This window comes from Mustela erminea, chromosome 13, assembly GCF_009829155.1.
Source record: "Mustela erminea isolate mMusErm1 chromosome 13, mMusErm1.Pri, whole genome shotgun sequence".
Lineage (NCBI taxonomy): Eukaryota > Metazoa > Chordata > Mammalia > Carnivora > Mustelidae > Mustela > Mustela erminea.
In genome coordinates this window covers 86,835,800-86,859,901 of record NC_045626.1, presented here as the reverse complement: position 1 = coordinate 86,859,901, position 24,102 = coordinate 86,835,800, and the positions used below count along the sequence as shown (strand labels likewise).

The window sequence follows — 24,102 nt, the reverse complement described above, 5'->3', positions numbered from 1 at the left end:
GTCAATTTACGATTGTTTGTTTGTTTTTGTCAATATACGTAAAACAAAACAAAGCAGCCACCATTCCTGAAATCCTTCTTACACTGTGCTGGAATTTGAAAAGACTTCTAGTAACGTCAAGGTTCCATAGAAAAATAAGTTTTTTCTTGTTGAAATTACAAATAATTTTTGTTTTGAACCTACCGCACTTATTTTAGAGAACAGTTCTCCAACATTAATGCTTCTTTTTTTTCTCATTCCACCTGGGGACAATACTGAGCCATAAAGGATCCATTCTCCACCAGGCCCCCTCTGAACCCAGACAGCGGCTCTCATGCAGAAGCTCTTCACCCAACGATCTCTGAAGAAGGGAAGGTCACTGCCAGAGTACCACACCCCCTTCTCCACATTCACTTAAGATCAGACTTCCTATTTACTCAGCGACAGTTATTACATGGATAACTATGTCCAGACACACAGTGATGTCAGGCAAAGAAAATCTGCTAGTTTCTGGAGCTAAATCTTAACTTAGAAAATAAGGATTTTATTTGCATGACTACCATCCAAGTCAGCTGTGATTCAAGGAAGATGGTCTCTCTTGGATTAATGCCATTAGTGGACGATCGCTAAAACTTTGCTCAAATTCCACTGGCTGTGCATTTCACAGGCAGAACCCAGACTAGGTAACAGAGTCTAAAGCCTGCAATCAGGCCAGGCTGACAGACAAATGATCACCCCATTAAAAAAAAAAAAAAAAAAAGTCACTAATTTATGCTTTCTTCTCCCTCTGTGGACAAAAAACTATCAGAAAAGATTGCACAGAATGACTCCCTCAAATAAAGCAGGTCCCCCAAAAGCACAGCATGAGGATAATGGTCTAGAAAACTTTCTAAGAAACTTCATTCAAAATCATCCCATACAACACTGTATTTTTTTCAGGGCTTCCTAACACAGCTTTCGCCACACAATTTCTCTTAATAAGCTCTAAGAGATTAGCTCGGGGCGTGGGGATCTTCTGATCACACGGACACTTTCAGTTTCTTTTTCTTGGCCTTCAGCACAGGAGGCAGAGAAATCTTAAAGGCTGTCCTGTAACGACACAGAGAGGAAGACCCTCTTCAGGGCTCTGAATCCCTCCCCGCAACCCCGCGTGAGCCAGACACACCAGCCCAGGGATACTTACTCGCAGGTCGTGCAGATAGGACTGAAATTGCAGAATACTGTAAATTTGAAACACAAAACAAACAGGATGTTGGAAAAAAACAAACGCACAGTTGACTTATTTTCTGTGCCCCCCCACACACAGAAGAACTCAGTACTTGAACTTACTTGACAAGCACACAGAACAGACATAGCCAATTTCAATGAGATTTCTATGACAGAAGCAAGCTGCTCGGTAGTCCACATGGACTGGGGGAGGGAGGATTAACTGAGATCTTTGATCTTGATCAGGGAGAAAAACCCACTGTGTGGGGGGAACAAAAAAAGAGGCAAAGAAATGTTACTGAAAACATGGGAGAATATAACCGGAAGTTAGAACACAAGTATCAGATATTAGGTAGTAAACACCAAAGAGAATAATAAATTAGGATTTTCCTTAAAAGTCTACCAAGTGGGGCACCTAGGTCGCTCGGTGGGTTAAGCCTCTGCCTTCAGCTTAGGTTATGATCTCAGAGTCCTAGGATCGAGCCCCGCATCCGGCTCTCTGCTCAGCAGGGAGCCTGCTTCCCCCACCCCCATCTCTGCCTGCCTCTCTGCCTGCTTGTGATCTGTCAAATAAATAAATAAAATCTTTTTTAAAAATAAATTAAAAAAAAAAAGTCTACCAAGAAATGCTTCTTTATTCACTCGGCAGGTACAGAGTACCTCCCCAAAGCAGCCACTGTTGTCTGCTTACATAAGCTGCCTTCACAGACGACCCAAGGTGTCCCCCTCTAGCTTCAAAGCCCCTGGGCCACCCATCTACTCCTTCTCCCACTTACTAGCATCACCATCGAGCTCCCCTTCATTCCCCAGGAGACAGGGGCTCACCCAGAGCAAGGTGTTAGGGCCCTGCTGACGGTTCCTTACCAGCAGATACTGCAGAAGGGAAGGCATCTGAGGCACCTTCAGGTACAGTCCCCCCGTGATGTCACAAGCCTGCAAGACATCCAAAGGGCTCTCTGCCAAACTGGGACTCGCTTAGCTTTTCCCGACAGATGTCAATCTCACCAGCCATTCTTCGGGTCTCCGGAGGAGAGGGGGATATGATGGAGTCATCAAAAGGGCATGCTTTCGCAAAGGTACGTGAGGACCAGAAACTTCCCGTTACCTCTCAAGGTGTTCAGCTACTTTTCCCGGGGGCACCACACCCTTTCCCCCTTTGAAGAGCTTAGTGGAGGACAGTACATGCCCTCGGTCCTGTGTTTTCTATTGATGAAATTTTTATTCTAGCCACGTTTACTCATTTTCATTCTATTTTTAACAACAGCTCTGAGATCACCCTGAAGCCATACAATTCACCCTTTAAAAATGTGTGCTTCACTATTTTTCACTGTCTTCAGAGCTGTGCCACCACAATCTAGTTCCAGAACATTTCCGCAGCCCAAAAGGAAACCCCACACCTATTAGCCATTACTCTCAACCTCCTACCCCAAGGCTACCCGCGACCTACTTTCTCTCTCTCTGGATTTGCCTATGCTGGGCATTTCGTACAAATGAACTCATACAATTTTACCTCAGCATCATGTTTTCAAGATTTATTCTGTGGCAAGATCAGTACTTCATCCCTTTTTATGGCCAAACAATATTCTATCTTATGGTTATACCACGATTTAACTCCTTTCATTGACTGATTGACACCTGGTGCAGGTGAAGACGGAGAGTCAGTCAGTCGAGGACATGCAGAAACACTGTCACAGGCTATGACCACGGCCATAAAGAAAAATGAAGTTGGGTAAGGGGACATGGAGTGACCCTAGATGCTCAGGGAAGGCTTCTCTGAGAAAAGCAGAAGCAGAGACCCAAACAAGGGCAGGGAGTAGACCATACAAATACCTATGGAGAAGCCTTAGAAGCAGAGGGAACAGCTTGATGTAGACACCCTCAGCGGCGGCGGGCCTGTAGTTTTAAAGCAATAGCAAAGAGCCCAGTATGGCCGGAGTAAAGAGATTCCATGGGAAAAGGAGATACCCGGAAACCAGATCATGGCATGTACAGCCAGCCATGGCAGAACTCTGGGGTTCAGTCTGTGTGTGAGGGGATGCCATGGGAGGGTTTTAAGCAGGTGAGTGACAAGATCTGATTTCCATTTTGAAAGCTTCATTCTGCCGGCCTTGTAGAGAACAGACTTTGGTGTGAGGGGTAAGCGTAGAAGCAGACCAGTTAACAGATACGACAATCCACCACTTGAGTGGCAGCAAGGAAGGAGAAGACATGGTGGGATTCAGGCGCATTTTCAAAGATTGAATTAAAAGGATTTGCTAATGGGATGGAAAGGAGAGGAAGAGAAGAAACAAGGCAGCAGCAGCATTTTTGGCTTGGGGGCTGGTGAACTGAGCTGCCTCTGCTGAGAGGGGGAGGCCCCCGGGAGGCAGCGCGGCAGAAACCAGGAGTTCTGGTTCCGACAAGTTTAAGTTGAGACGCTGCTGGATGTCCAAGGGGAGATGCTGCCTGAGCAGCTGACTATGCAAGTCTGGAACGCAGAGAGCCTGCGTCTGGCCCAGACATAGCGACGTGAGCGTCAGGCAGGCAGAGCTGGCATTTAAACTCAGGGCACAGGACAGATCCTCTAGGAGTTAACAGACGCTGTGTAGAGTGAAATGTGCAGTTAAAAAATGGATTCAACCTTTTCAATTTTTTAATTCTGAAATATAACCATATGTGCAAGAGCATATACACATACACATGTAAGTATGTTTAAGTAGGTTTAAATAAAATGAACACCATGTATCTACCATCAAGCTTAAGAAATAGGACAATTTGGAACCTCTGACGCTAGTATACTTTCTAATCTTATCTCCCCTTCCCACTCAGTGTCCTTGGCAGTACCCTAAACTCAGCATTTTCCAGTGTTGTGCTTTTAACTGATCTTTTAGCAAAGAATATTTCTTGTGGTCGAAAAAACATTTATCAAAAGTTTGGCAATTTCTTCAGTCTTATTTGGGTTTTTTTTTTCCCCCTTTCTAGTTAAATTAAATTTCCGTCTCATACATTTGACTGAAAAGCAACATCTAACAGTGCTGTCCGACAGAAATATAATGTGGGCAATATGTGAAACTTGAAATTTTCTAGCCGCATAAAAAAAGGAAAAAAAAAGAGATAAAATTAATTTTAATAACATTTTATTTAACCCCATATATCCAAAGTATTATCATCCTAACAGGTAATACTATAAAATCTTTATTTTACATTCTGTTCTTCATACTAAGTCTTTGAATTCAGTGTGTGTATTTTACATTAACAGCACATCTCAATCCAGACCAGACTCTTTGCAAGAGCTCAACAACCATACAACTATCACACAGGACAGCACAGATCTGCAGTACGACCCCATCTTTATAAGATTCTCTGCTTATGGGGCGCCTGGGGGGCTCAGTGGATTAAAGCCTCTGCCTTTGGCTTGGGGCATGGTCCCAGGGTCTTGGGATCGAGCCCCACATCTGGCTCTCTGCTCAGCGGGGAGTCGGCTTCCCTTCCTCTCTCTCTGCCTGCCTCTCTGCCTACTTGTGATCACTGTCAAATGAGTAAATAAAATCTTTAAAAAAAAAAAAAAGATTCTCTGCTTAGCGACCCATGCTTCCATCTATACCTACACAGAGAAATGTGACATGCTAATATTAGCAACAGTAACTCTAAGAGGATAGGATTTGAAGGGTTTGTCGTTTTTTTACCCCTTTAAAAAATACTTTCTTATATTGCCTGAATTCATTTCAATATGCGACTCACTTTTAGAGAATCAATCATTACATAAAATGTAAATAAAAATGTTGAAGGATCCCGAGAGTTGCACACCTGAAACTAATGTGACACTGTGTGTCAAATGTACTTCAATAAAAAAATAAAATAAGGACCAGAGAGATGTCAGTGCTCTAAGCGACAGAATCTCACAGCCAATTCCTAAAACTGTGCGAAGGCTGGTGACAGGCAATTAACAACGAAGAGAACACACCAGGCTCCCCTGACCACCACTACCACACTTCCACGGAACACGTACCTGTTGGAGGAGTCCTGAATCCGAGTCTAAAACACAGGCATCGATCAAAATATTCTGAAATGAACATTCCAAAAACATTATAGAATAATAAAAATATAGAATAATAAAAATAAAAATAAAAATTACACTGGGACTACTAAGTGCTAGACTTTCTTTAGACTATTCTTAAAACAGTGGAATAACTCTGCAAGGCAGGTATTTGATCTGTATTTTGCAGCTGAAACACCTAGGCCTTGGCCAGGCTGTGGTCACAGAGCTTGGGTGAGGGGGGGAGCAGTGCTGTCACCCCAATCTGCCTGTCCCCAAAGCCCACGGTCTTTTCACATCACGCTGCTGCTACAACATGGAGAATATGAGGCATGGATATGGGGATATGGCAGCATTTGGGGTTAAAACTGAAGTTTTAAGAAAGTTTTTTCTTAAAAACATACCAAAGAAAATACATTGGTGATAATTCATTTGAATTAGTGTAGATTCATTCAATTATTTGCAAAGTAAAACTATCAAATCTTGGTAAGACCTTCCTAAAGCAAAGAGAGCAACAGAGGCAAGGTATGCAGCGAACTGTAAGTCTGGGATTCGTAGCCTGAAGTCCAAGGATGGGCTAAACGGGGTGACATGAATACCATGAAACTATATGCAAAACTGTGTTTCAGGGTACTTTCTTCTGGGGACCCGTAATATTCATGGGGTCCAAGACCCAAAATAGAGTAATGACTAGTACGATGTATGAATTCCATATTCTTTATCCACTGGTAAGGCCATTTAGTCAAAATATTTGTATAGGTCATTCAAAAAATAAAACTCATATGAAATAAGTATTTCCTTAAAAGAATGCTCCCAAGGGACAGGGGGAAGAAGAGAGTGGCAACCCAAGAAACAGACTCTTAATTACAGAGAACACACTGATGGTCACCAGACGAGGGGGCGGTGGAGGACACAGGTGATGGGGATTAAGGAGTGCACCTGTCACAAGGAGCACCGGGTGACAACTGGAAGTGCTTAATCACGATATGGGACACATGACACTAACAGAACACTGTGTGTTAAATATGCTGGAATTTAAATCAAAACTAAAAAACAAAACAAAACAAAAGATGCTCCCAATTCACCTGCTTCTGTGCTGCGAAGATGACATTCATGAAGTTCATATACTGCAGCGCGCTGTCTTCTGCAGCCTTAATCACCTAAAAATCACATCCCTGTGAATACCTGGGGGCATATCCAAGTTCTCACTGCAAACACAACCAATGCAGCTTGTCTAATCTGCCTGCCTAGTCACCATGGTTAAATAAATAGGTGCACAGGTGCAGTGTAAATGACCTACTCTCCAAGAGATAGACAGTCCCTGGTTAACAGTTCCACACAGCACCTACATGGGCACATGCGTGCCCACACACACACACACACACACACACACACACACACACACAGAGGCAGTGCGCACACGTGCCCTAGGATGATTATCTAGTGCTCTGCAAACTGCTTTTTTTTAATTTTTTTTTTTTTTTAAATAAACTCTGCACCCAACATGGGGCTCAAACTCACAACCCTGAGATCAAGAGTCACATGCTCTACCCACTGAGCCAGCCAGGCAGCCCTGCAATCTGTTTCTCGGTCCCACAGGGGCGCAAGGCGGGGGGGTGAATCTTGTATCAGTGGATTCGGATGTACGTCATCCTTTGTGCTAATTTCATAGACTCCACTGATGAACCAGTTCTCTATAGAGGACACTGAAGAAGCTTCCAGTCCTGTTTTAGACAATGCTCTGGGGAACGCTCTCGTACATGCTGTACACAACTCTCTGAATAGCTCCTAAAATAATCAGGGGGATTGCTAAAATACACACACCTTTCATCCTGCTACAGGCCACCAAACACGCCTCAAAAAAATGTTGTACCGATTTACACTCCCACTGGCAATGCAAGAGGAAAACCTACCCCCAAGCCTGCCACCAACATGGGGAAGTGCCCATTTAGGCTGAGCAAGAAGCGGACAATGCAAACCCTGTTACCGGATGCTTCTAGTTCTTTGCTCACTGGTAAGGCTCCGCGTATTTTCAAATGCTAACTGGCCACTTGCATTTCTTCTTTTGCAGGCTGCTTGTTTTCTACATATTTTAGAGTAAACCTTAACTTTTAAAATTTAATCGATAAGGTCAGGGTGCCTGGATGGCTCAGTCAAGTGTCAGACTCTTGGTCTCAGCTCAGGTCTTGATTCCAGGGTCGTGAGTTAAAGCCCCGAGCTGGGCTCCAGGCCCAGCATGAAGCCCACTTAAAAAAATAAATGAATAAGATAAAAAACCTTTTAGAACTATTATATTAATCCTCGGTCAGGTAGCGATACTGAAAATGCTTTTTAATAGCTTTTCTTTCACCCTTGTTTTGGGGTTTGATTTTCTTGAGGTCTTAAGCTTCACATCACGCTCAGCAAGGTCCTTCCTAACCTGAGATTATAAACAGGTACTTTCTTCCAGCGCTTTTATGACCTGAACTTTCACAGTGACATGTCTGACCTTTACTAGAATTATTTAGGTGTGAGCAATGAGATCTAACTTTGTTTTCCCCCAAATGGTCAACCAATTAGCCCAGCCCCTTTAACTGAATAATCCATTTTCTTCCCACTGACTTAAGTGCTTCCTTTCGACAAGCCAAACTCCTCTGTGGACCTGATTTTATTTCTGGAGCCTGGCCTTTCCCATTTACTCTGGGCCTCCTACTGCGCCAGAACCACACTGTTCCTGCAGCTTTGCAATGTGTTTTAAGATCTAACAGCAAGTTCCTGCTTATTATTCTCTTTCAGAAAGCACCTGGCTATTCTCCTTGATTTATTCTTCCAGATAAACTGATTTTTTTTTAAGATTTTAAGTAATCTCCACACCCAACATGAGGCTCAAACTTACTACCCCGAGATCAAGAATCACACACTCTACCGACTGAGCTAGCCAGGCGCCCCTTACTGTTGAATTTCTTAAAGCACTTGGTGAGGAGCAGGCTTCAGATTCCCTCTTCCTCTGTATCCCCCGACCCGTGACATGCACTCTCTAAATAAAATCTTTAAAAAAATTCCAAGATTGAATTTATAGTTTAACTTTGGAAAAACTGATATCCAAGAATAAAATAGGACTCTCCATTCCTTCAATTCTCCTATGTCTCTCAGAATTTTAGTCTTTCATCATAATCGATTTTATACATTGCTTGTTAATTTATTCTGGATACTCATATTTATTATAAATGGGTCTAACACTTTTATGCCATTATGCTTTCAAATTTGATATAGGTGGTGTATAAATATAGTACTGATTTTTTTAATCTTACCAAAATCCTTGATTTCATTTCCTGATTATCTATAAAGAGATAAAGACAGATTAAAATTTAACTGCATCTTAGTAAACATAAGGTTTTATAACCAACATTTTTAAAGAGTCCACCAAAATTACAGCAATAAAATAAGGATTCCAGATCTCACAAAAAACCACACTCCTACCTTTCACTTCCTTGTTCATTCTATGAATGTCTGAATTTTTTAGCATTAAGGAATTTTGAAATAATTTCATAAATACTTATACTAAACAGAAAAATAACCTCAAATTTTAAATTAATCCATCCACCTAGGTGAAAAAAGAAATGCTCTATTTCCCAAGATAAACACACAGGACTACTTGGGAGTTTCCACTTACTAACTGCAATCAACTGAGCTTTGTAACCAAAACCTGATCTCTGTCCCAGAAAATTAAAATAATCATGATTAACCCTGCGATCATCCACCACATCCTAGAATACTGTGATGACCGCTAAGTCCACAAGCCAGAAAACAAACATCGGGCTCTTTGCTCGGCAGGGAGCCTGTTCTCCCTGCCTGTGTCTCTCTCTCTCTGCTCTCTCCCAAGTAAATAAATCTTTTTTTTTCTTTAAAGACTGGGAGAACATCACACCAACAGACATCAACATGCTTGAGACAGTGTTCTTTACTCTATGTTAAATGCAAATAACCTGTGGGCCTCAGGAGAAACCACTCATTTATTAACCCTCAGGAGCAGCAAACGACTTTTGTAAATACCAAACATAAGCTCCTAACTTAAGGAAGGTAAAAAAGACACACACACCCTCCCCAATTTGTCAAAGCAAGTTACAAGCATCCTGGAGAATGTTGTGTGAGCAGAAGGACATACTATAGAAAAGAGTCTTCTTTCTTTTACGTTTCAAGTTTTTACAGCTTATCTTAAAAATATTCCAAAGCCAGGGGCGCCTGGGTGGCTCACTGGGTTAAAGCCTCTGCCTTCAGCTCAGGTCATGATCTCAGGGTCCTGGGATCGAGCCCCGCATCGGGCTCTCTGCTCAGCAGGGAGCCTGCTTCCCCCTCTCTCTCTGCCTGCCTCTCTGCCTACTTCTGATATCTCTCTCTGTCAAATAAATAAATAAAATCTTTAAAAAAAAATTCCAGGGCGCCTGGGTGGCTCAGTGGGTAAAGCCGCTGCCTTCGGCTCAGGTCGTGATCTCGGGGTCCTGGGATCGAGTCCCGCATCGGGCTCTCTGCTCAGTGGGGAGCCTGCTTCCCCCTCTCTCTCTGCCTGCCTCTCTGCCTACTTGTGCTCTCTCTGTGTGTCAAATAAATTAAAAAATAAATTAAAAAAAAAAAATTCCAAGGCCAAGACAAATTGTTTTTTTGATTATCCACCACTTTAGAATATTCATGCCTTTCATTAATACGGACACCCAAGGTTCTAAAAATTATCACAAGTTAAGATATTCGGAAGACACCTTCTGAATGACTAGAACACCAAGGATACAGCAAAGAGCTTTGGCGAGGGATCCTGCCAGCAGAGTTTCTGTATGTTGACCCTTTATGTCACCTGCAAGTAATTTAAAAAAGAAAATTAAAGAGAATGTTCAGGTTTTCTTGAACTAAAACCATTTTCAAACCAAAGCATTCTTCTTCCAGAATGAAATCAGCTGATACTTAAAAACATAGCAGCAATCTTTTCTCAGTAATGCTTAAATAAGTAATTTTTAACATTGTCTCAATTTAAAATATCCTGTGGTAAGGGGCTGAGGAAGTACAAAGTTTCAGTCTGGGGTAATTTGGGAATGGACAGCTGTGATGTTTATACACAGCGTGAATGTACTTATTGCCACTGTACTGCACATTTTAAAATGGCTGAATGGTTGGGACGCCTGGGTGGCTCAGTTGGTTAAGCAGCTGCCTTCAGCTCAGGTAATGATCCTGGTGTCCCGGGATCGAGTCCCACATCAGGCTCCATGCTCAGCGGGGAGCCTGCTTCTCCCTCTGCCTCTGCCTGCCACTCTGTCTGTCTGTGCACTCTCTCTCTCTCTCTCTGACAAATAAATAAAAATTAAAATAAATAAAATGGCTGAATGGTAATTTTGTGTTATCTATATTCTCTTTTCAAAAAAGATTTTATTTTTAAGTAAGCTCTATACCCAATGTGAGGCTCGAACTCACAATCCCGAGATCAAGAGTCACATGCTCCACTGACTGAGCCAGCCAGGTGCACCCTATAGTATGTATATTCTACCACAGGAAAAAATACCCTGGTGTTTTCTGGAAAGGTTCAGGTTTGTTAACAATCTAAGTGGTGCAAAAGGTCACGTGCAACTGCCTGCTCTGAGCCTATCCGCACTCCTTCCCACCACCCCTCTGTCTCATGCCCCTCAGAGAGCTGCCCCGCTAGTAGAAAGGGGGCAGGATGTTCCCCCTCGGCTGTGGCAAGCAGAGACAAAGCTGGAAACTTGTTTGAAGCCTTGAGTGAAAAAAGCCAAGCCTCTCAAGAGGGTGGAGAGCACGGACTGACATCCGGTGCGAACAGGGCCTGCAGCGGGTCCAGGAGCACGGACACTTCCACCCATGGGTGAGGTCAGACCCGGAAAGGTCTTGAGCACCACACTGAGAAGTTGGGACTTTACCCTGGAGGCCCATGGTTCTCAAAGTATGATTCTAGAACCAGGTATAAGAGCATCACCTGGAAACTTACCAGAAACACAGACTCTTGGGACCACTCTAGACCTGCTGCATCAGAAACTGCAGGGTAGGACCCAGCATTTTGTTTTAACAAGCCCTCCAGGGGATTCTTACCAGCTTTACTGGGGTGTAATTGACAGATCATAAAATTCACTCCTTTTAAGTAAACACTTCAATGTTTTTTTAAAGCAAATTTAGAGAGCTGTAAACGATTACCACAACCCAGTTTTAGAGCATTTCCTTTACCCCAAAAGATCACTTGGGCCCATTCCAGTCCCTCCTCCCCCACCCTCGGAAACCACTAACCTACTTTCTGTCTGTAAAGAGTGGCCTTTCCCTTCAGGGTGACTCTGACACCAGCTACAAGTTAAGAACCACAGACTGCAGACAACAACGGACCCGTAACACCCTTTAAGCCAGGAAACAGCAACTCTGGCTTTTAGGAGGATTCACTGTAAAAGACCTGAAGGGACACAGACAGGAGCCAGAAGGCGGAAGCTGTTAGAATGACCCAGAGCGGCAGCTCTCCACCTGGGCACCTGTGCCCTACAGGAGATATGTGCCAAAGTCTGAGATCTATTTGGAGGCCACAATGGAGGGATGTTATGACATCTACTGGGTCTAGGCCAGGGATGCTGCTAAGTGTCCTCCAAAGCACCATACAGTGGCCACAACAAAGAATGATCCAGCCCAAAATTCCAACAGGGCTGGGCCTGAGCTAGATGCGATAAAAGGGGGCAGGCAGATTTTGAAGGTACTAGCTAAAAGGGTATCATAGCTGATTAGATGTTGAATGTGAGCAGAGAGGGGGCTCAAAAATGAAAGCTGAATTTGAATTTGAAAAGTTGAATTTGAAAAAGTATGTGGAAGGGCATGGCAGAAACTGGGAGCAGAGACGGGGTGCAGCTGGGAGGGAAGGTAAGGAAGCTGGTCCGGGGCGAGCCGACCACACTGTGCAACACCTACACGGAGATGTTTGCTGAAAGAAAGGCTGGATTAGAGGTCATAAAGACTGGGAAGTGTTCACAGAGAACTGATAATTAAAGACAAGAGTGGATGGAAACATACAGAGGAAGAGAAAATAAGAAAATAATGTGCAGAATTAACAAACCTATTTTTTAAGGGACAAGATGAAGGAAAAAATAAAAAATGGAAGAATGGTCCAAAAAGAGAGGAAAAACAAGTCAAAAGAATAGCCATAGGGCGCCTGGGTGGCTCAGTGGGTTAAAGCCTCTGCCATTGGCTCAGGTCATGATCTCAGGGTCCTGGCATCGAGCCCCGCATCGGGCTCTCTGCTCAGCAGGGAGCCTGCTTCCTCCTCTCTCTCTGCCTGTCTCTCTGCCTACTTGTGATCTCTGTCTGTCAAATAAATAAACAAAATCTTTAAAAAAAAAAAAAAAGCCTTAGAGGCTAAGAGTAGGTTTCAAGAAGTAGAGGCTGGCGGACAGTGGGAGATGCTGGCGAGGTCACGAGGTCACACAAACAAGGCACAGGCTTTGAGGAAAAGGATTTTACAAAAGAAAAGAGAGAGAACACAAGTAAATATTCCCAAGAAACCCAACTCTCAGGACCTAAAGCCTCAGGACCTCCACGTTCAGCTGCAATTGTAAGATAACAAGAACGGAGAAAGCCATTACTCTTGGTCATGAGATCCTTAATCTCTTCGGCAATGACTTCATTCGCGGCTGTGAACAACTCGTACTTCCCGTCCTTACTCCCTGACGGGCCGGACTCAGAGGAAGGGTTGCCAGGGTCTCCAAAAAAGTCTCCAAGTCTGCCATTCTTTCCAGGATACAAGAATCGACTGAAACAGTGGGGGAAAAAACACCAAGTTACACCAGGACTCTGTCTTCACTAGACATCCAGATGAAATTCAGTAAACAACCACCCACAGCAATTCTGACATAAGATTCTGTAGTAAGTTTCATTTTTAAGAAATGTATAAGACGGGCAAACTAGCAAACATGAGGTCTACCCCAGAGAATGTTTTAACGATCCCCTGTTTTCTCACAAGTGAGAGGAAGTAACGCATGTGTGCTGGGTCCCAGCCTCTGGAAATGCTTCGGGGTGGTCCTCATTCTACTTTCTCAGATGCCAGCTGGGAAGAGAGTCATAACCAAATTCTCACTTGCGACTAGTTTATTATTTGAGGTATATTTATCTACCCCAGTAATAAAAATCTGCCCCAAGGGTCCCTAAAAGATTCTCCTGGTGCTTCATGATTTTTACAGCAATCCTATAAAACCCCGTATTTGATTCTTCTAAACACTGGAGAACTTTGCTTCTCATAGTTTTTCTTTTGATACCTTAATCAAATCAGAGTCATCGTTTTTCATTCAACTCTGAGAAAAATGCATGGTGATCATGGGAGCCGGAGCACTTACTGGGGGGCCCACAGGCTCCTTCAACACACCGAAGAGAACAGCCCTAAGAAATAAGAAGTTTGAGAACTATCCACTGACCTTATATGAAATACGTGGGTACACAAGAGTCACTTCAACCAGGATGTAACATTTAATCAAGACCCAGAAGAGCCATGTCTTACACGGGAAGTATGATTCTACGGTCAGCGTATGCATGAAAAGTAAATGCGGTGAAAATATGTAGCCTATACCTAGTCCCTTTTGAGCTGCCCTACTACGCACCCGCCCCTAAGAGACTCTACCCCTTGCCCCAGCCGGTGTTTACACCCGTCTTAGAAAAGGTCACTGCTTCCTCGGCTGAGCACCAGATGGAGTCCTTCGCTTGGGTTTAAACCCAATTAACAAGAAAAACCCTCATCTGTAAACACCAGAATCACACCAAGAGCAGTGAAACATTACACCCTGAGAAGCACGCAGAGCCCACAACTCGAGGAAAGAGAGCAGAATCACACCTCCTGTTTCGAGTCTGCCCCCACCCGGGGCAGACTCGAGCAAAGAACAGTAATAGGAGCTGCCACTCTTGCTGGATAATTGTCCCTGGCTTTTGCCTAGAAAGGATGGATGAACCCGGGTAAGTTAAATGCGCACATGATGCAAGTCTATTAGGTACCAGCTAATGAGTCTTCCAATTTTCATCTCTGTCAAAATCTACATGTACTGACTCATGCTGCGAGTCTTGTTCAACGCTACATTAAAAAAAATTCTGCAACACAGAAAAGGAAGAGTAGTACATGCTGACTGGCACAAAAACCTCACAAATGTTAAACACCAAATAGGTAGAGGAATCACTATGGTCGTACCTTTCTTGAATGTGACTCGCTATCACAGCAAGTTTGTTGGAACGATTCATGAATAAATGAGAATTTCCCAGCACCATCACAGCATCTATGCATTTTGATAAAGTAAACTGTTGAAAAACAGAAAACATGAGAAAAGGTAAAGTAGCTATCCAAATAACTAGGTTGGGTCTTGATAAAGATTTCACTTAAATTTTATTCACTGCTAAAAATTTGCTGGGGAGCTCCCTCCTCCAAAGCCATAAGCAAACCACCTGAAAACTAATATTCTACTTTTCCTTATGTGAGATGATTTCCACATCAGTGCATTATTCCACAACTATTTTCTGCAAACATTTAAGGAAAGCAAACATGTCACATATTCTGTGATAAAATTACTAACAAATTATTAGTATGTACGAAGTAGATGATTAACACATACTGATTAAACTGATGATTTCTGAAAGTTTTCAATTCATTCACTAAGTATGCCAGGCTCCTGCTATGTGTCAGGCAAAGATCCCTTCTTTTGTGGAGCTTACATTCTCACAAGTACTAATACTATTAAGATGTAGGTGGATATTCTTATAATCCTGGAATAAAGCATGTTTCTCTTAAAGAAAAGAATATTTCCGGCAACAAATAAAACACTGATAAATCCCACTTTATTTAAAAAAAAAAAAAAAAAAGTAGGGGACGCCTGGGTGACTCAGTGGGTTAAAGCCTCTGCCTTCAGCTCAGGTCATGATCTCAGGGTCCTGGGATTGAGCCCCATGTCAGGCTCTCTGCTCAGTGGGGAGCCTGCTTCCCCATACCCCCTGCCCCCGCCTGCCTCTCTACCTACTTGTGATCTCTGTCTGTCAAATAAATAAATAAAATCTTAAAAAAAAAAGTAAAGCAAATCTATTAAAATTTCTGTATGGCAAAAAAATGACTGTAAGCAAAAGTGAAAGCCAAATTACAAACTGGGAAAATATCAACATATGACACAAAAGGTTAGCCTTCTCATATAAAGTGTCCACAAATCGGTAAAAAAAAACAACAAAAAAACAAAACCAGAAGAGGAAAATGGGCAATGCCCCAAGGGAAAAATACAGAGGGCCATAGAATACACTAAAAGCAAATTGAGATAGCTTTTATGGTACATGATATTGGCAAAAGATAAAATAAGGAAAGAGAACGTTTTGTGTGGTTTCAAAAAAAAAAGCCTTCTCATATACCACTGATGAGAGTTCAAACTAAAACAGTATTTTTGGAGGGCAACACAGGGTAATACGCAGCGATGTGCTGTTCTTTCTATAAGATGGAATACTATTCTCCAATAAAAGGAACGAATTACTGTAACAACACAGACAAATCTCAAAAGTTATGCTAAGTAAAGAAACCAGACCAAAAGTAATCCCACTACGTACTGTTTGATTCCATTTATATAAAATTCCAGAAAATGTAAGCTAATCTAAAATCAGTGGTTGCCTGGGGGTGGGGACAAGCAGAGAGAAGGGGGTAGGATAAATTATAAAGAAATATGAGGGGCGCCTGGGTGGCTCAGTGGTTTAAGCCTCTGCCTTCAGCTCAGGTCATGATCTCAGGGTCCTGGGATCGAGCCCCACATCGGGCTTTCTGCTCAGCAGGGAGCCTGCTTCCTCCTCTCTCTCTCTCTCTCTCTCTGCCTGCCTCTCTGCCTACTTGTGATCTCTGTCAAATAAATAATAAAATCTTTAAAAAAAAAATAAAAAGAATGAGCCAGGGGTGCCTGGGTGGCTCAGTGGGGTTAAAGCATCTGCCTTCAGCTCAGGTCATGATCTCAGGGTCCTGGGATCAAGCCCCGCATCCGGCTCTCTGCTCAGCGGGGAGCCTGCTTCCCCCTCTCTCTCTGCCTGCCTCTCTGCCTACTTGTGATCTCTCTCTATCAAATAAATAAATAAAAATCTTTAAAAAAAAAAAAAAAAAAGAAATATGAGACTTCCAGGGGTGACAGATTTATACGTTCATAGTTTGTTTTTGTTTTTTTTTAAGATTTTATTCATTTATTTGACAGAGAGAAATCACAAGTACACTGAGAGGCAGGCAGAGAGAGAGAGAGAGAAGGAAGCAGGCTCCCTGCTGAGCAGAGAGCCCGATGCGGGACTCGATCCCAGGACCCTGAGATCATGACCTGAGTCGATGGCAGAGGCTTTAACCCACTAAACCACCCAGGTGCTCCATCTTTTGTATTTTTTTTTAAAGATTTTATTTATTTATTTGACAGACAGAGATCACAAGTAGGCAGAAAGGAGGAAGCAGGTTCCCTGCTGAGCAAAGAGCCCAATGTGGGGCTTGATCCCAGAACCCTGAGATCATGACCTGAGTCGATGGCAGAGGCTTTAATCCGCTGAGCCATCTAGGTGCTCCTGTATTTTTTTTGTTTTTTTTTTAAAGTAGGATCCATACCTAATGTGTGGCTTGTACTCACGATCCCAAGATCAAAAGTTGCATGCTCTACTGACTGAAATGGCCAGGCACCCCTTGATTTTAAGAAAGACACCATCAAGAAATTGAAGAGACAAGCCACAAAGTCACAGACCAGAAGAAAATATTTGTAAATCAAATATTTGAAAAAAGACTTGTATCCAGACTATATAAAGAGTTCTTACAACTCAGTAATAAAACAAACAACCCAATTTTAAGTTGGGTGTAATAACTGAATATGCATTTCAATTAAGAAAATACAAGGGCAGTTTATAAGCATGCATTTTATATATATATGTATATAATCTATATCTATATATATAATAGTCCTTAAGGAAATGCAAATTAAAACCACAAGGAGATGCCACTACCTGCTTACTAGAATGACTCTAACAAAACAGACAGGTGTTGGCAAGGAAGTGAAGGTGCTGGAACTCTCACACACTGCTCAAGGGAATGGAAGATGGCGTCCCCACTTGTTAAGTCTGGCAGCATCTTCAAGTTAAATCTAAACCTACCACGTGACCAGGCAGTTCAACTCATAGGTATCTACTCGAGAGAAAAGCAAACATATGTCCACACAAAGACTTGTTTGAGAATAATCAGCGGAAACAATCCAGATGTCCACGAATAGGTGAGTAAGAAGTGTATCTATGCAACAAAATACTATTCAGTAGTAAAGAGGAATCACCAATACATGCCACAACCTGGATAAACCTCAAAAATGTTACACGAACTAGAAAAAACATCAAAATAAAACTACCTATAACTAAACTTGTCCAATATGAAAAATATCAAATAGTTTAATAACTACTAAAAAAATTAATTCGTAGTTTCAAACTTCCCCAAAATGCAAACTCCAGGCCCAGATGATTTCACTGGAGAACTGTACCACCCAAGCGTCCCTGTACAGGCCTTTTCTGATAAAAAGTATAAAACATGGGCACCTGGGTGGCTCAGTGGGGTAACCGTCTGCCTTTGGCTCAAGTCTTTATCTCAGGGTCCTGGGATCAAGCCCCGCATCGGGCTCTCTGCTCGGTGGGGAGCCTGCTTCCCCCTCTCTCTCTGCCTGATGCTTTGCCTACTTGGGATCTCTCTCCCTCTGTCAAATAAAAAATAAAAAAATAAAAAAGAAGTTTTAAAAATATTTTTTAAATATATAAAACACTAATGAAAGAAATCAAGATTTTAAAAAAAAGAAGGAAAGAGATCAAGATCTAAGTAAATGGAGAGATGTACTATATTTGTAGACTGGAAGACCCAACATAATTGAGACCTAGCAGGCCTATGTAGAATACATCCTCAAACTGATAAACAGGTTTAATTGATAATTCCTATCAAGATTCCAACAAGAAGGGCGCCTGGGTGACTCAGCCATTAAGCAATCTGCCTTCGGCTCAGGTCATGATCTCAGGGTCCTGGGATCGAGCCCCGCATCGGGCTCTCTGCTCAGTGGGGAGCCTGCTTCTCCCTCTCCCACTCCCCCTGCTTGTGTTCCCTCTCTCACTGTGTGTCTGTCAAACAAATAAAATCTTTAAAAAAAAAAAGATTCCAACAAGATCTTTTATAGACATAGACAAGCTCATTCTAAAATTTATATGGAAAAGAAAAGGAACCAGAATAGTTAAAAAAACAGTTTTGAGGAAGAAGAATAAAGTGGGACTAAACAGCCCGCTGGAGCCCAAGACTTACTGTCTTGCTATAGTAATCAAGACTCTGTGGTACTGGTTGAGGAAGAGAGCACTGCAGCAACTAGAAATAAACCCACACATCTACACCCAAGTGGTTTTTGACAAGGCTGCAAAAGCCATTCGGTGGAGAAAGAGTAATTTTTCCAAAAATGGTGCCGGAACAATTAGATTATTCATAGATAAGATAATAAACGTCAATCTAAATGTCACAGCCTATTAAAAAGTTAACTCAAAATGGGGGCACCTGGGTGGTGCAGTCGGATGAGCCGCTGACTCTTGGTCATGATCTCGAGGTCATGAAATCAAGCCCCATGTCAGGCACCTCACTCAGCACAGAGTCTGCTTAAGACTCTCTCCGGGAGGCGCCTGGGTGGCTCAGTGGGTTAAAGCCTCTGCCTTCGGCTCAGGTCATGATCTCTGGTTCCTGGGATAGAGCCCCGCATCTGGCTCTCTGCTCAGTGGGGAGCCTGCTTCCCCCCTTCTCTGCCTGCTGCTCTTCCTACTTGTGATCTCTCTCTGTCAAATAAATAAATAAAGTCTTAAAAAAAAAAAAAAGACTCTCTCTCTCTCCCTCTATCCCTACCCCTGCATATGATCTCTCTTTTCTCTAAAAATAAACAAATAAAATCTTTTTACCAAATTAACTCAAAGTAGAATTTTTTTTAAGTGGAATTTTTTTTAAGATTTTATTAAGTAATCTCTATACCCAAGGTGGGGCTCGAACTCACAACCCTGAGATCAAGAGTCACAGGCTCTACCGATCGAGTCAGCCAGGCATCCCTGGATTGTGGATTTAAATGTAAAACTTTTCAGATGACACTGGCGAACATCTTTGTGACCTAGACAAGGTTGAGAACTCTTACCAAAAGCACCAAAAGCACAGGCTATATTTTTTAAATATCGAGTAACTGGACTTGATCAAAATTAAAAAGACTTCCTGCTCTGTGAAAGATCACCACAAGAGGATGAAAAGACAACCTAAAGAGAAAATACTGTTATTTTCTCAGCATCTGATATCTGAAAAAAGGGCTTATCTCTTGAATACATAAAGGAATCTCAAAACTCAACAGTTAAACATAACCCAACAATCCAACCAAACAATGGATACATGACATGCAAACACATCTCAGGAGGCTTATCTATACGGCCAATAAGCCTACAGCTCAGGTCATGATCCCAGGATCCTGGGATTGAGCCCCACATCAGGCTCTCTGCTCAGCAGGGAGCCTGCCCCCTCTCTCTCTTCCTGCCTCTCTGCTTAATTATAATCTCTGTCAAATAAATAAATAAAATCCTAAAAAAAAAAAAAAAGATTCACCTTAAGGGATCATTATCCAGCTACGAAAACAGTTAGTACAAAAATGTGTCAGCATGGTGAGGGGAGGGAGAGACTGCATCTCTCACACTTTGCTGGTGGGAATGTAAATCCATTCTAGAAAACAATGTATCAGTTTCTTCCTACTTTCTAGCAGTTGCGATCCTGGGCACTAATCCCACAGAAATGAAAACGTCTACCCACACAACAACCTCTATACAAATTCTCAGAGCAGCTTTTAACCCACTGAGCTACCCAGGCGCCCCTCAGAGCAGTTTTTGATGTAATAGCCGACGACTGAAAAAAAAAAACCCAAATGGAGAGCTTTCCCAGGTGAATGATGGAACGAACTGTGTTACCTCATGCCCTGGAATACCACCCCGCAACAGAAAGGACAAACTCTGCTAGATGGACCAGCCTAAAATGATCAAGGGCATTCTGTTGGGGGGGCGGGGGCGGATCTCAAAAACACTTTATGACCTATTCACAGGACTAAAGTGCTGGACAAGAGTAGGAGATCAGCATCTACCATGGCTCGGGACCAGGAACTGACTACAAAGGGACAGCATCTATAAATGGAGCACTAGAGAGCTCCCGGGTATGTTGGCACGGTTCAGTCTTGACCATGGTGGTGGTTTGGAGGTTACACAAATCTAAACTCATGATAAGGGGCGCCTGGGTGGCTCAGTGGGTTAAGCCCCTGCCTTCAGCTCAGGTCATGATCTCAGGGTCCTGGGACTGAGCCCCACACTGGGCTCCCTGCTCCACAGGGAGCCTACCTCTCCCTCTCCCTCCGCCTGCCACTCCCCCGGCTTGTGCTCGCTCTCTCTCCATCAAATAGATAAATAAAATCTTTTTTTAAAAAAGCTGATTTTTTTTTAATGAAGCTGATTCCCAAAAAAGCAATACAAACACACTTAAACCAGAATTATCCATAGGCCTCCTCAAGCAATCTTACCTGAGATTCCTTTAACGCTTGCTTTCCCCACCAAATTGGGTTGGTATCAACTACGATAACCAGAAGATTCAATTCATCTTCTGAAAGTATTAACAAGGGATAAACACATTAGCCTCATGAAAGCGTATCCAAGCCAACAATCCCAGTTTGTAAAGACCCTCCCCAGGTCTTCCCACAGGTCCTGGCTCCCTACTTGAGGAGAACACCAGTGTCAGCCATCTCTGCATCAGCCAGTGGCATATGTAATCCTATAATCCAATATACTGGATTATATATATTACTGCCACCTTCCATCAATTATGACATGGCCACTCTCCTTTTTTTTTTTTTCTTTTTAACATTTAGCTGTTGCTAAAATCAGGATGGTATCTTACACCTAAGACTGGCAGCACATCTCTCTTAGTGGAATACTAAACAAAAACGTATCTCATAACCCACATTGTCTCGACAATTAGGCTATACCACACTCCTTTTGTGCAGATGAAAGGAGTTTGCTCAAAGTCACACGGCGTGCTAGCAAGCAGCAAAACTCCCTGCTGCAAAGACAGATCTGCTTGACTGTAAAGAGTGTGGCCTTTCAATACCCCCCTGTCCACTTCTGACCCTCTTTTAATGACACTTAGTACTCATTATCTCATTTCGCAGTTGGTTGTGTTTCTGATCTCTCTCACCAGTTCTGCTAAAGCTAGTCCACTAGATCGTGGACTCCTTATAGAAGGAGGATTTTTGCTGGGATGAAATATGTGCAAATCACACACACAAAAAAGTCTAGCACAGAAGCACTTAACTGTCTTTCGCAGGCCCTCACTCCTCTACCCACAAGCCTACAATCCTTTGGCCTTATTTTCCATGAGGCCCCATCTCACACCTCTCAGGGCCAGCCACTCCTTGCTACTACCCAGAGGCCTGGAAAAAGACAGTGTCGCCTCACAGGAGAGATGAGTATCTATACCCATGCATTGTCCGGTGAATGTCCTTCTTTGGGTCTCTACCCCACAATTTGTAGACATGGGCCATGCCAGGCCTGCCTCTCTCACAGAATGGTGGTATAGATTGAAAAAGATAAGCATGGGGGTGCCTGGGTGGCTCAGTGGGTTAAAGCTTCTGCCTTCGGCTCAGGTCATGATCCCAGGGTCCTGGGATTGAGCCCCGCATCAGGCTCTCTGCTCAGCAGGGAGCCTGCTTCCTCCTCTCTCTCTCTGCCTGCCTCTCTGACTACTTGTGATCTCTGTCTGTCAAATAAATAAATAAAAATTTTTAAAATAGAGGCTCCTAAAATAGGAGCCTCTGCCTTCGGCTCAGGTCATGGTCCCAGGGTCTTGGGATCGAGCCCGGCATCGGGCTCTCCGCTAGGCAGTAAGCCTGCTTCCTCCCCTCTCTCTCTGCCTGCCTCTCTGCCTACCTGTGACCTCTGTCTGTCAAATGAATAAATAAAATCTTAAAAAAAAAAAAAATCTTTAAAAGAAAAAGATAAGCATGGACAGTTAGACTCCCTATTTCCACTCTTGCTCCCTTTTCCACACAGCAGCCAAAGTGACCTTTTAAAATTATAAGTCATGGGGTGCCTGGGTGGCTCAGTTGTTAGGTGTCTGCCTTCGGCTCAGGTCATGATCCCAGGATCCTGGGATCGAGCCCCACATAGGGCTCCCTGCTCAGCGGGGAGCCTGCATCTCCCTCTCCCACTCCCTGTGCTTGTATTCCCTCTCTCACTGTGTCTCTGTCAAATAAATAAATAAAGTCTTAAAAAAATAAATTAAATAAACAGAATTATAAATCAGGGGTGCTTGGGTGGCTCAGTCGGTTAAGCATCTGCCTTAGACTCAGGTCATGATCCCAGAGTCCTGGGATCAAGCCCGGCATTGGGCTCCCTACTCAGCGGGGAGGCTGCTCCTCTCTCTGCCTGCACCCCTCCTCCCTGCTCATGCTCTCTCTCTCAAATAAATTAAATTAAAATTATAAATTAGACTGTAGAAATTATTTGCTTATTCCTTCCTACCATGGTTTCATATTACACTTAAAAACAAAGTTCAACCTCTTTATCATGGTCCACAAGAGCCACGCATCTACTTAAGCTTCCTGCTCTCGTCCCTCTAGCTCACTTCACTCCCACCACCCTGGTCTCTTTTTTGTTAAGACAACAGACTAAGGGCGCCTGGGCAGCTCAGTTAGTTAAGCATCTGCCTTTAGTTCAGGTCATGATCTCAGGGTCATGGGATGGAGCCTGGAGTCAGGCTCCTTCCTCAGGGGGATGTCTGCTTCTCCCTGCCCCCGTCCTCCCCCCCTCTCAAATAAATATAATCTTTAAAAAAAAAAAAAAGGCATCAGACTCTATAACTGGTAGTTTAACGTATGAATGGAATTCTCTCCACCTTCCTTTACCCTCAAGTCCCCCATTCTGTTTTAGTGTAATGTAGTGGCTCAACGTGCCACACAGCCTTTGCAGAGTCATTCAAGACTCCCTTTCAGCACCTGGACTCTTCTCTAAGTAGCTCTTCCATGATAATCCCCTAATCACAACGTACTGCAGCATCCCAGTATATGGTCTTCACAGCTCGTCACCCTCCGAAATTATTCCTTTTTTAAAAAATATTTATATTAACGTATGACGTATTATTTGCCCCAGGGGTACAGGTCTGTGAATGGTCAGGCTTACACACTTCACAGCGCTCACCATATCACATACCCTTCCCAATGTCCATAACACAACCACCCTCTCCCTACCCCCCTTCCCCCGGCAACCCTCAGATTGTTTTGTGAGATTAAGAGTCTCCTATGGTTCGTCTCCCTCCCAATCCCATCTTGTTTCAATTTTTCCTTCCCCACCCGCCAAGTCCCCCGCCCTGCCTCTCAAATTCCTCCTATCAGGGAGATCATATGATAATTGTCTTTCTCTGATTGACTTATCCTCCGAAATTATTCTTATTTGCTTGCCTATGGTCTGCCTCGCCCACTAGACTGGAACCTCCACGAAGACCCCTGACTGCCATGTTCTCTGCTGTATTCCCAGCGCATAAAACAACGCCTGGCACACAGGAGGCCATTCAAAACTATTTACTGAATAAATGAATGTATCTGCTACTCCTCTAAAGACTAAAAGGTTTGCCCAGCCCCCCAATAGCGCTCCAGCTGGGTGGTCCTGGCCAAGCCCGAACCGCCCGGTCCCGCGCTCGGGGGTCCCTCCCCGCACAGCCCTCACCGTCTGACACCATGGCTGCCAGGATCCCCCCAACGCACAGGTAGCCGTCAAGCGCGCCTTCCGGAGCCTGCGCGCCCCGACTTCCGGCGCAGCCCAGTGACCTGCAGGCCTCTTGGCGCGCCGTACGCAAGGCCCCGCCCCAA

The 24,102-nt window shown here is 43.4% G+C and overlaps 1 protein-coding gene across 7 annotated transcripts; it reads right to left on the bottom strand.

Moving 5' to 3' along the window:
• Positions 1-875: 875 nt before the first annotated feature.
• Positions 876-24,064, bottom strand: GTF2H3 (general transcription factor IIH subunit 3). 7 transcript variants are annotated; one of them, XM_032311570.1, is made up of 13 exons: positions 23,960-24,064; positions 20,764-20,843; positions 14,376-14,482; positions 12,790-12,956; positions 9,963-10,025; positions 8,660-8,689; positions 8,491-8,519; positions 6,286-6,360; positions 5,174-5,227; positions 2,050-2,118; positions 1,309-1,444; positions 1,163-1,199; positions 876-1,068 (listed from the first exon to the last, which is right to left on the bottom strand). In XM_032311570.1, exons 1-13 carry the CDS (start codon positions 23,970-23,972, stop codon positions 999-1,001), a joined length of 930 nt encoding a protein of 309 aa, XP_032167461.1. In that variant the 5' UTR covers positions 23,973-24,064; the 3' UTR covers positions 876-998. The 7 variants fall into 7 exon arrangements, with proteins under 7 accessions (XP_032167461.1, XP_032167456.1, XP_032167455.1 ...); XM_032311565.1 differs by having other exon boundaries at positions 23,998-24,053; XM_032311564.1 differs by lacking the exon at positions 6,286-6,360 and having other exon boundaries at positions 23,960-24,051.
• Between the last annotated feature and the right edge of the window lie 38 nt (positions 24,065-24,102).

Excerpts from the sequence above, each read along its gene's own strand:
- GTF2H3 (XM_032311570.1), bottom strand. Across the intron at positions 14,483-20,763 it reads AAGCGTTAAAGGAATCTCAG|TTTACTTTATCAAAATGCAT; the intron begins GTAAGATTGCTT and ends GTTTTTCAACAG. Across the intron at positions 1,200-1,308 it reads CTGTTCTGTGTGCTTGTCAA|TATTCTGCAATTTCAGTCCT; the intron begins GTAAGTTCAAGT and ends TCAAATTTACAG.